This window comes from Nerophis lumbriciformis, linkage group LG01 (assembly GCF_033978685.3).
Source record: "Nerophis lumbriciformis linkage group LG01, RoL_Nlum_v2.1, whole genome shotgun sequence".
NCBI classification, from domain to species: Eukaryota; Metazoa; Chordata; class Actinopteri; order Syngnathiformes; family Syngnathidae; genus Nerophis; species Nerophis lumbriciformis.
Genome location: NC_084548.2, coordinates 69,809,441 through 69,821,985, shown reverse-complemented (window position 1 = coordinate 69,821,985; position 12,545 = coordinate 69,809,441). Strand labels below are relative to the sequence as shown.

At 27.6% G+C, this 12,545-nt stretch overlaps 1 protein-coding gene across 3 annotated transcripts in view; it reads right to left on the bottom strand.

The window, feature by feature from the left end:
* The window catches only part of plekhg5b (pleckstrin homology domain containing, family G (with RhoGef domain) member 5b), a 209,339-nt gene that overhangs the window by 11,804 nt on the left and 184,990 nt on the right, over nt 1-12,545 (bottom strand). For all 3 annotated transcript variants that reach the window (XM_061925156.2, XM_061925166.1, XM_061925174.2), the window contains 5 exons: nt 8,861-8,998; nt 8,661-8,780; nt 8,461-8,593; nt 6,726-6,841; nt 6,468-6,649 (listed from right to left, as the gene is read on the bottom strand). In XM_061925156.2, the coding sequence (XP_061781140.1) occupies nt 6,468-6,649; nt 6,726-6,841; nt 8,461-8,593; nt 8,661-8,780; nt 8,861-8,998 (689 nt within the window). The remainder of the gene's footprint in view (nt 1-6,467; nt 6,650-6,725; nt 6,842-8,460; nt 8,594-8,660; nt 8,781-8,860; nt 8,999-12,545) is intronic.

The following is a 12,545-nucleotide window of genomic DNA, read 5'->3' as shown; positions in this document are numbered from 1 at the left end:
AACATTTACGAAAAGATGTTTATACACTGTAATGTTTGTTAAAGACTAAATGATCTTTGTTTACAAAAATGCTTTATATGTGGCGAAAATACGTTTATATGTTGTTTAAGACTAAATATATTAAACATTTTCCAAATTTACGAAAACTTGTTTATATGTTGTTCAAGACTAAATATTTTAACATTTTTCCAAATTTACAAAAACATGTTTGTATGTTGTTTAAGACTAAATACTTTTATATTTTTCCAAAATTTACGAAATTATGTTTATACACACACTGTTTCTTAAAGACTAAATGATCTTTGTTTACAAACATGCGTTGTATGTGGCGAAAATACGTTTACGTTGTTTAAGACTAAATATTTTAACATTTTCCCAAAATTTACGAAAAGATGTTGATACACTGTAATGTTTGTTAAAGACTAAATGATCTTTGTTTACAAAAATGCGTTATATGTGGCGAAAATACGTTTATATGTTGTTTAAGACTAAATATTTTAACATTTTTCCAAATTTACAAAAACATGTTTGTATGTTGTTTAAGACTAAATATTTTAAATTTTTCCAAAATTTACGAAAAGACAACCCCAAAGGGAATAAGCGTTAGAAAATGGATGGATGGATTTTAAATTTTTTCCAAATTTACGAAAATATGTTATATGTTGTTAAGACTAAATATTTTAAAATTTTTCTAAAAAGATGCTTATTCATTACGAAAATATGTTTATCCCTTGTAATGTTTGTTAAAGACTAAATGATCTTTGTTTACAAAAATGCGTTATATGTGGCGAAAATACGTTTACATGTTGTTTAAGACTAAATATTTTAACATTTTTCCAAATTTACAAAAACATGTTTATATGTTGTTTAAGACTAAATATTTTTACATTTTTCCAAAAGGTGCTTATTCATTACGAAAATATGTTTATACACTGTAATGTTTGTTAAAGACTAAATGATCTTTGTTTACAAAAATGCGTTATATGTGGAGAAAATACGTTTATATGTTGTTTAAAACTTTAACATTTTAACGTTTTTCCAAATTTACAAAAACATGTTTATATGTTGTTTAAGACTAAATAATTTAAAAAAAAATCCAAAATTTACGAAAAGATGTTTATACCCTGTAATGTTTGTTAAAGACTAATGATCTTTGTTTACAAAAATGCGTTATATGTGGCGAAAATACGTTTGTATGTTGTTCAAGGCAAAATATTTGAACATTTTTCCAAAATTTACAAAAACATGTTTATATGTTGTTTAAGACTAAATATTTAAATTTTTTCCCAAAATTTACGAAAATATGTTTATACACTGTAATGTTTGTTAAAGATTAAATGATCTTTGTTTACAAAAATGCGTTATATGTGGCAAAAATACGTTTATATGTTGTTTAAGACTAAATATTTAATTTTTTTTCCAAATTTACAAAAATATGTTTATATGTTGTTTAAAACAAAAACATTTTTCCAAAAATTTACGAAAAGATGTTTATCCTGTAATGTTTGTTAAAGACTAAATGATCTTTGTTTACACAAATGCGTTATATGTGGCGAAAATACGTTTGTATGTTGTTTAAGACTAAATATTTTAACATTTTTCCAAAAAGATGCTTATTCATTACGAAAAGATGTTTATACACTGTAATGTTTGTTAAAGACTAAATGATCTTTGTTTACAAAAATACGTTATATGTGGCGAAAATACGTTTATATGTTGTTTAAAACTTTAACATTTTAACGTTTTTCCAAATTTACAAAAACATGTTTATATGTTGTTTAAGACTAAATAATTTTAAAAAAAATTCCAAAATTTACAAAAAGATGTTTATATGTTGTTTAAGACAAAAACATTTTTCCAAAAATTTACAAAAAGATGTTTATACCCTCTAATGTTTGTTAAAGACTAAATTATCTTTGTTTACAAAAATGTGTTATATGTGGCGAAAATACATTTACATGTTTAAGACTAAATATTTTAACATTTTTCCAAAAAGATGCTTATTCATTACAAAAATATGTTTATACACTGTAATGTTTGTTAAAGACTAAATGATCTTTGTTTACAAAAATGTGTTATATGTGGCAAAAATACGTTTATATGTTGTTTAAAACTTTAACATTTTAACGTTTTTCCAAATTTACAAAAACATGTTTATATGTTGTTTAAGACTAAATAATTTTTTTAAAAAATCCAAAATTTACGAAAAGATTTTTAAACACTGTAATGTTTGTTAAAGACTAAATGATCTTTTACAAAAATGCGTTCTATGTGGCGAAAATACGTTTATATGTTGTTTCAGACTAAATATTTTAACATTTTTCCAAATTTACGAAAATATGTCTATATGTTTAAGACTTTAACATTTTTCCAAATTTACGAAAATACGTTTATATGTTGTTCAAGACTAAATATCTTAAAATGTTTCCTAAATTCACAAAAATATGTTTATATGTTGTTTAAGACTAAATATTTTCAAATGTTTCCAAAATTTACAAAAATACGTTTATACACTATAATGTTTGTTAAAGACTAAATGATCTTTGTTTACAAAAATGCTTTATATGTGGCGAAAATACATTTACATGTTTAACACTAAATATTTTTAAATTTTTCCAAATTTACAAAAACATGTTTTTATATTGTTTAAAACTAAATATATGAACATTTTTCCAAAAATAATCTTTGGTTACAAAAATGTGTTATATGTGGCGAAAATACGTTTATATGTTGTTTAAAACTAAATATAAAAATGTTTCCAAATTTACGAAAACAAGTTTGTATGTTGTTTAAGACTAAATATTTTAACATTTTTCCAAAAAGATGCTTATTCATTACAAAAAGATGTTTATACACTGTAATGTTTGTTAAAGACTAAATGATCTTTGTTTACAAAAATGCGTTACATGTGGCGAAAATACGTTTATATGTTGTTTAAGACTAAATATTTTAACATTTTTCCAAATTTACAAAAACATGTTTGTATGTTGTTTAAGACTAAATATTTAATTTTTTCCCCAAAATTTACGAAAATATGTTTATAAACTGTAATGTGTGTTAAGGACTAAATGATCTTTGTTTACAAAAATGCGTTATGTGGCGAAAATACGTTTATATGTTGTTTAAGACTAAATATTTTAACATTTTTCCAAATTTACAAAAACATGTTTATTTGTTGTTTAAGACTAAATATTTTTTTTAAATTTCCAAAATTTACGAAAAGATGTTTATACACTGTAATGTTTGTTAAAGACTAAATGATCTTTTACAAAAATGCGTTATGTGGCGAAAATACGTTTATATGTTGTTTAAGACTAAATATTTTAACGTTTTTCCAAATTTACAAAAACATGTTTATATGTTGTTTAAGACTAAATATTTTTTTTTTTTCCCAAAATTTACGAAAATATGTTTATAAACTGTAATGTGTGTTAAGGACTAAATGATCTTTGTTTACAAAAATGCGATATGTGGCGAAAATACGTTTATATGTTGTTTAAGACTAAATATTTTAACGTTTTTCCAAATTTACAAAAACATGTTTATATGTTGTTTAAGACTAAATATTTAATTCTTTTTCCAAAATTTACGAAAATATGTTTATAAACTGTAATGTGTGTTAAAGACTAAATGATCTTTTACAAAAATGCGTTATATGTGGCGAAAATACGTTTATATGTTGTTTAAGACTAAATATTTTAACATTTTTCCAAATTTACAAAAACATGTTTATATGTTGTTTAAGACTAAATACTTTAAAAATTTTCCAAAATTTACGAAAAGCTGTTTATACACTGTAATGTTTGTTAAAGACTAAATGATCTTTTACAAAAATGCGTTCTATGTGGCGAAAATACGTTTATATGTTGTTTCAGACTAAATATTTTAAAATTTTTCCAAATTTACGAAAATATGTCTATATGTTTAAGACTTTAACATTTTTCCAAATTTACGAAAATATGTCTATATGTTGTTTAAGACTAACATTTTTCCAAATTTACGAAAATACGTTTATATGTTGTTCAAGACTAAATATCTTAAAATGTTTCCTAAATTCACAAAAATATGTTTATATGTTGTTTAAGACTAAATATTTTCAAATGTTTCCAAAATTTACAAAAATACGTTTATACACTATAATGTTTGTTAAAGACTAAATGATCTTTGTTTACAAAAATGCTTTATATGTGGCGAAAATACATTTACATGTTTAACACTAAATATTTTTAAATTTTTCCAAATTTACAAAAACATGTTTTTATGTTGTTTAAAACTAAATATATGAACATTTTTCCAAAAATAATCTTTGGTTACAAAAATGTGTTATATGTGGCGAAAATACGTTTATATGTTGTTTAAGACTAAATATAAAAATGTTTCCAAATTTACGAAAACAAGTTTGTATGTTGTTTAAGACTAAATATTTTAACATTTTTCCAAAAAGATGCATATTCATTACAAAAATATGTTTATACACTGTAATGTTTGTTAAAGACTAAATGATCTTTGTTTACAAAAATGCGTTATGTGGCCAAAATACGTTTATATGTTGTTTAAGACTAAATATTTTAACATTTTTCCAAATTTACAAAAACATGTTTATATGTTGTTTAAGACTAAATATTAAATTTTTTTCCCAAAATTTACGAAAATATGTTTATAAACTGTAATGTGTGTTAAAGACTAAGTGATCTTTGTTCACAAAAATGTGTTATATGTGGCGAAAATACATTCACATGTTTAAGACTAAATATTTTAACATTTTTCCAAATTTAGGAAAATATGTTTATATGTTGTTTAAGACTAAATATTTTAAAAATGTTTCCAACATTTACGAAAATATGTTTATACACTGTAATGTTTGTTAAAGACTAAATGATCTTTGTTTACACAAATGCTTTATATGTGGCGAAAATACGTTTATATGTTGTTTAAAGCTAAATACATTAAAAATTTTCCAAATTTACAAAAATATGTTTGTATGTTGTTTAAGACTAAATACTTTTAAATTTTCCCAAAATTTACGAAAAGATGTTTATACACTGTAATGTTTGTTAAAGACTAAATGATCTTTTACAAAAATGAGTTATGTGGCCAAAATACATTTATATGTTGTTTAAGACTAAATATTTTAACATTTTTCCAAATTTACAAAAACATGTTTGTATGTTGTTTAAGACTAAATATTTAATTTTTTCCCCAAAATTTACAAAAATATGTTTATAAACTGTAATGTGTGTTAAGGACTAAATGATCTTTGTTTACAAAAATGCGTTATGTGGCGAAAATACGTTTATATGTTGTTAAGACTAAATATTTTAACATTTTTCCAAATTTACAAAAACATGTTTATATGTTGTTTAAGACTAAATATTTAATTTTTTCCCCAAAATTTACGAAAATATGTTTATAAACTGTAATGTGTGTTAAAGACTAAGTGATCTTTGTTCACAAAAATGTGTTATATGTGGCGAAAATACATTTACATGTTTAAGACTAAATATTTTAACATTTTTCCAAATTTACAAAAACATGTTTATATGTTGTTTAAGACTAAATACATTAAAATTTTTCCAAATTTACAAAAACATGTTTATATGTTGTTTAACACTAAATATTTTAACATTTTTCCAAATTTACAAAAACATGTTTATATGTTGTTTAAAACTAAATACTTTAAAATTTTTCAAAAATTTACGAAAAGATGTTTATACACTGTAATGTTTGTTAAAGACTAAATGATCTTTTACAAAAATGCGTTATGTGGCCAAAATACATTTATATGTTGTTTAAGACTAAATATTTTAACATTTTTCCAAATTTACAAAAACATGTTTATATGTTGTTTAAGACTAAATATTTTTTTAAAAATTCCAAAATTTACGAAAAGATGTTTATACACTGTAATGTTTGTTCAAGACTAAATGATCTTTGTTTACACAAATGCGTTATATGTGGCGAAAATAAGTTTGTATGTTGTTCAAGACTAAATATTTTAACATTTTTCCAAATTTACAAAAACATGTTTATATGTTGTTTAAGACTAAATATTTAAATGTTTTCCCAAAATTTACGAAAACATGTTTATACTCTGTAATGTTTGTTAAAGACTAAATTATCTTTGTTTACAAAAATGCGTTATATGTGGGGAAAATACATTTACATGTTTAAGACTAAATATTTTTAAATGTTTCCAAATTTAGGAAAATATGTTTATACACTGTAATGTTTGTTAAAGACTAAATGATCTTTGTTTACAAAAATGCGTTATATGTGGCGAAAATATGTTGTTTAAGACTAAATATTTGAAAATTTTTCCAAAAAGATGCTTATTCATTACGAAAAGATGTTCATACCTTGTAATGTTTGTTAAAGACTAAATAAATGATCTTTGTTATGTTAGGTTCAATACGTCCATTGCAGAGTACATAAAGTCCTAGTAGAAGAGTATGGTTACTTCAATTTACCTCAGGCTGTGCGGCTCTTTGTGTCTCAGACTTGGAGAACTTGCATTGGAGTTGTTGCTGCTCTCATCTTCCTCTTCCTCCTCCTCCTCTTCCTCCACCTCGTCTTCCTCCTCCTGCCTCCTGGTCTGGATTAAAGTCTGCTGTCTGATGGCCTCCTCGGTCCGCAGCCTCTGGAGTTGATTCTGTCACGTCATAAAGTGGGTGGTTAGATTAGATAAGAGTATTATAAAGCGACGTCGTTGCCCGTCTGACGCCCACCTGCACGCTGCAGATGGCCTCCATCCAGCTCCTCCCCTGGGGGGCGCTGTTGGCTTGGAACGTGTAGGCGGCCACCACGCTCCTGAACTCGTTGAGGTAGATGATGATGAAGGAACCTTCAATGGAACACAATGAACATGTTTATGTACATGCATGACTCCTTCTACAAACCCCGTTTCCATATGAGTTGGGAAATTGTGTTAGATGTAAATATAAACGGAATACAATGATTTGCAAATCATTTTCAACCCATATTCAGTCGAATATGCTACAAAGACAACATATTTGATGTTCAAACTCATAAACATTTTTTTTTTTTTTTTGCAAATAATCATTAACTTTAGAATTTGATGCCAGCAACACGTGACAAAGAAGTTGGGAAAGGTGGCAATAAATACTGATAAAGTTGAGGAATGCTCATCAAACACTTATTTGGAACATCACACAGGTGAACAGGTAAATTGGGAACAGGTGGGTGCCATGATTGGGTATAAAAGTAGATTCCATGAAATGCTCAGTCATTCACAAACAAGGACGGGGCGAGGGTCACCACTTTGTCAACAAATGCGTGAGCAAATTGTTGAACAGTTTAAGAAAAACTTTTCTCAACCAGCTATTGAAAAGAATTTAGGGATTTCACCATCTACAGTCCGTAATGTCATCAAAGGGTTCAGAGAATCTGGAGAAATCACTGCACGTAAGCAGCTAAGCCCGTGACCTTGGATCCCTCAGGCTGTACTGCATCAACAAGCGACATCAGTGTGTAAAGGATATCACCACATGGGCCCAGGAACACTTCAGAAACCCACTGTCAGTAACTACAGTTGGTCGCTACATCTGTAAGTGCAAGTTAAAACTCTCCTATGCAAGGCGAAAACCGTTTATCAACAACACCCAGAAACGCCGTCGGCTTCGCTGGGCCTGAGCTCATCTAAGATGGACTGATACAAAGTGGAAAAGTGTTCTGTGGTCTGACGAGTCCACATTTCAAATTGTTTTTGGAAACTGTGGACCAAAGAGGAAAAGAACCATCCGGATTGTTATAGGCGCAAAGTGTAAAAGCCAGCATGTGTGATGGTATGGGGGTGTATTAGTGCCCAAGACATGGGTAACTTACACATCTGTGAAGGCACCATTAATGCTGAAAGGTACATACAGGTTTTGGAGCCATCCAAGCAACGTTACCATGGACGCCCCTGCTTATTTCAGCAAGACAATGCCAAGCCACGTGTTCCATCAACGTGGCTTCATAGTAAAAGAGTGCGGGTACTAGACTGGCCTGCCTGTAGTCCAGACCTGTCTCCCATTGAAAATGTGTGGCGCATTATGAAGCCTAAAATAGCACAACGGAGACCCCCGGACTGTTGAACAACTTAAGCTGTACATCAAGCAAGAATGGGAAAGAATTCCACCTGAGAAGCTTCAAAAATGTGTCTCCTCAGTTCCCAAACATTTACTGAGTGTTGTTAAAAGGAAAGGCCATGTAACACAGTGGTGAACATGCCCTTTCAACTACTTTGGCACGTGTTGCAGCCATGAAATTCTAAGTTAATTATTATTTGCAAAAAAAAATAAAGTTTGAGTTTGAACATCAAATATGTTGTCTTTGTAGTGCATTCAATTGAATATGGGTTGAAAAGGATTTGCAAATCATTGTATTCCGTTTATATTTACATCTAACACAATTTCCCAACTCATATGGAAACGGGATTTGTGTGTGTGTGTGTCGTCTCACCGGCGTCTTTCAGCTCCTTGCAGACGACGTTCTGGATGAGGAGAGGCTGGCGGACGATCTTGACCTTCTCCAGCCTCTTGACGGGCTTGGTGATGAGCAGCAGGTCGGTGAAGAGGAAGCAGTGGACGTCCATCTGCAAAGGCGGCCTGGTTAACATGAAATGTTGTGAGGCGAAAGAAGAGCGTGGACGTGGTCCTCACCCGGCTGTCTTTGCCCTCCTTCATCCTCAGAGCGCCCTCCAGGTGCAGCTGGCGAGTCTCCTCCGCCGACGTTCCTCTCATGGGCGCCATCAGGTCGAAGCGGCTGTACTCCTTGAGGATCTGGGCGGGAACATGCCGAGACAAGTTTAGCCACGGCTGTGTTTTGTTTGTTTTTTTCATCTGGCCATAGCGGTCCTCACCTTCTCCACTTCCTCACTGCTGCCCTCTACCGCCTCGTACGAGTCGATGCGGGCACAAATGGTGGCCAGCAGCTGCTGTTCCTGACGCTGGCGCATGTGCGAGTTGATGCTGTCGATGAAGCTCTCCACCGTGGCCACCTGGGCGCCAAACACACGCTGTTAGGTGCCTGCTCACATGGCAGATAACGTAATACACTGGTAATAAACGTGTAATAAGCATGTGTAATAAAAACAATTAGATTAAATAGGTAACACAGTTTAACAATACAATGTGTAATAAACAATGTGCAATATAAATAAAACTATTAAATAGGTAATTAACGTGTAGTAAACAATGTGCAATAAATAATTAAACTGTAATAAATAGGTAATAAACATGTAATAACAGAATAAACGTGCAATATAAACAATGAAACTGTATTAAGTAGGCAATGAACATGTAACAAACATAATAAACGTGCACTAAACAATGTGTACTATAAATAAACTATTAAATAGGTAATTAACGTGGCGTAAACAATGTGCAAATAAAAATTAAACTGTAATAAATAGATAATATTAACAGAATAAACATGCGATATAAACAATGAAACTGTATTAAATAGGTAATAAACATGTAACAAACATAATAAACGTGTAATAAACATGTGTAATAAACCTGGATTAAATATGTTTATTACATGTTTGTTACCTAACGTGAAAGATAATTACCTATTTAATACAGTTTAACAAACATAAACGTGTACTATACAATGTGTAATATATACAAACTATTAAACAGGTAATAAACATGTAGTAAACAATGTGCAATAAATAATTAAACTGTAATAAATAGGTAATATTAACAGAATAAACATGCAATATAAATAATAAAACTGTATTAAATAGGTAATAAACATGTAACAAACATAATAAATGTGTGTAATAAAAACAATTAGCCTGGATTAAATAGGTAACAAACATGTAATAAACATAACATGAAATATAAATAATTACCTATTTAATACAGTTTAACAATAAATCGTGTAATAAACAATGTGTAATATAAATAAAACTGTATTAAATAGGTAATTAACGTGTAGGAAACAATGTGCAATAAATAATTAAACTGTAAAAAGTAGGTAATAAACATGTATTAACAGAATAAACGTGTAATATAAACAATGAAAACATTAAATACATGTAAACATGTAACAAACGTGTAATAAACATGTGTAATAGATTAAACAGGTAACAAACATGTAATAAACACAACGTGAAATATAAATAATGACCTATTTAATACAGTTTAACAAACATAATAAAAGTGCACTAAACAGTGTAATATAAATAAACGATTAAATAGGTAATTAAAGTGTAGTAAACAATGTGCAATAAATAAACTGTAATAAATAGGTAATATTAACACAATAAACATGCGATATAAACAATGAAACTGTATTAAATAGGTAATAAACATGTAACAAACATAATAAACGTGTGTAATAAAAACAATTAACCTGGATTAAATAGGTAACAAACATGTAATAAACATAACGTGAAAGATAAATAATTACCTATTTGATACAGTTTAACAAACATAATAAACGTGTACTAAACAATGTGTAATATAAATAAACTATTAAATAGGTAATTAATGCGAAGTAAACAATGTGCAATAAAAATTAAACTGTAATAAATAGGTAATATTAACAGAATAGACGTGCAATATAAATAATGAAACTGTATTAAATAGGTAAACATATAACAAACAAAACAAACGTGTAATAAACATGTGTAATAAAAACAATTAACCAGTATTAAACAGGTAACAAACATGTAATAAACACAACGTGAAATATAAATAATTACCTATTTTTAATGCAGTTTAACAAACAAACATGTGATAAACAATGTGTAATATAAATAAACTATTAAATAGGTAATTAACGTATGGTAAACAATGTGCAATAAATAATGAAACTGTAATAAATAGGTAATATTAACAGAATAAACGTGCGATATAAATAATGAAACCGTATTAAATAGGTAATAAACATGTAATAAACATGTGTAATAAAAACAATCAACCTGGATTAAATAGGTAACAAACATGTAATAAACAATGTGTAATATAAATAATTACCTATTTAATTAACTTTAACAAACATAATAAACGTGTACTAAACAATGTGTAATAAAAATAAACTATTAAATAGGTAATTAACGTGTAGTAAACGATATGCGATAAATAATTAATCTGTAATAAATAGGTATTAACAGAATAAACGTGCGATATAAATAATGAAACTGTATTAAATAGGTAATAAACATGTAACAAACGTGTAATAAACATGTGTAATAAAAACAATTAGCCTGGATTAAATAGGTAGCAAACATGTAATAAACATAACGGGAAATATAAATAAACTATTAAATAGGTAATTAACGTGGAGTAAACAATGTGCAATAAAATTAAACTGTAGTAAATAGGTGATAAACATGTTATGACAGAGATATAAATAATTAAAATGTATCATGTAATACACATTAAACATGTAATAAACGTGTAATATTGACATGTGTAATGAACAATTGAACAGTATTAAATAAGTAATAAACATGTAATAAATAAACATAATAAACATGTAATAGACATGTGTAAAAGCATAATTAAACATGGATTAAATAGGTAAGGTAAATAGGTAGGTGTGCAATAATAATAAATAGGTAATAAATATGTAATAAACATAACGTGTAATATAAATAATTAAACTGTATTACATAGGTAAACATGTAACGAACATAATAAACGTGTATTAAACAATGTGTAATATAAACAAACTGTATTAAATAGGTAGGAAACGTGTAGTAAACAATGCAATAAATAACTGTAATAAATAGGTAATATACATGTAATAACAGAATAAACGTGCAATATCAATAATGAAACCGTATTAAATAGGCAATGAACATGTAACAAACATAATAAATGTGTAATAAACATGTGTGATAAAAACAATTAACCTGGAATAAATAGGTAACAAACATGTAATAAACACAACGTGAAATTTAAATAATGACCTATTTAATACAGTTTAACAAACATAATAAACGTGTACTAAGCAATGTGCAATATAAATAAACTATTAAATAGGTAATTAACACGTAGTAAACTATGTGCAATAAAAATGTAACTGTAATAAATAGGTAATATTAACAGAATAAACGTGCAATATAAATAATGAAACTGTATTAAATAGGTAATAAACATGTAACAAACGTGTAATAAACATGTGTAATAAAAACAATAAACCAGGATTAAATAGGTAGCAAACATGTAATAAACACAAAGTGAAATATAAATAATGACCTATTTAATACAGTTTAACAAACATAATAAACGTGCAATAAACAATGTGCAACATAAATCAACTATTACATAGGTAATTAATGTGTAGTAAACAGTGTGCAATAAAAATTATACTGTAGTAAATAGGTGATAAACATGTTATAACAGAGATATAAATAATTAAATGTATCATGTAATATCATGTAATACACATTAAACATGTAATAAACAAACGTGTGAAAAAACATGTGTAATAATGACATAATGTGCAATAAACAATTGAACAGTATTAAATAATAAACATGTAATAGACATAATGTGTAAAAACAAACATGGTAATAAACATGTAACAAA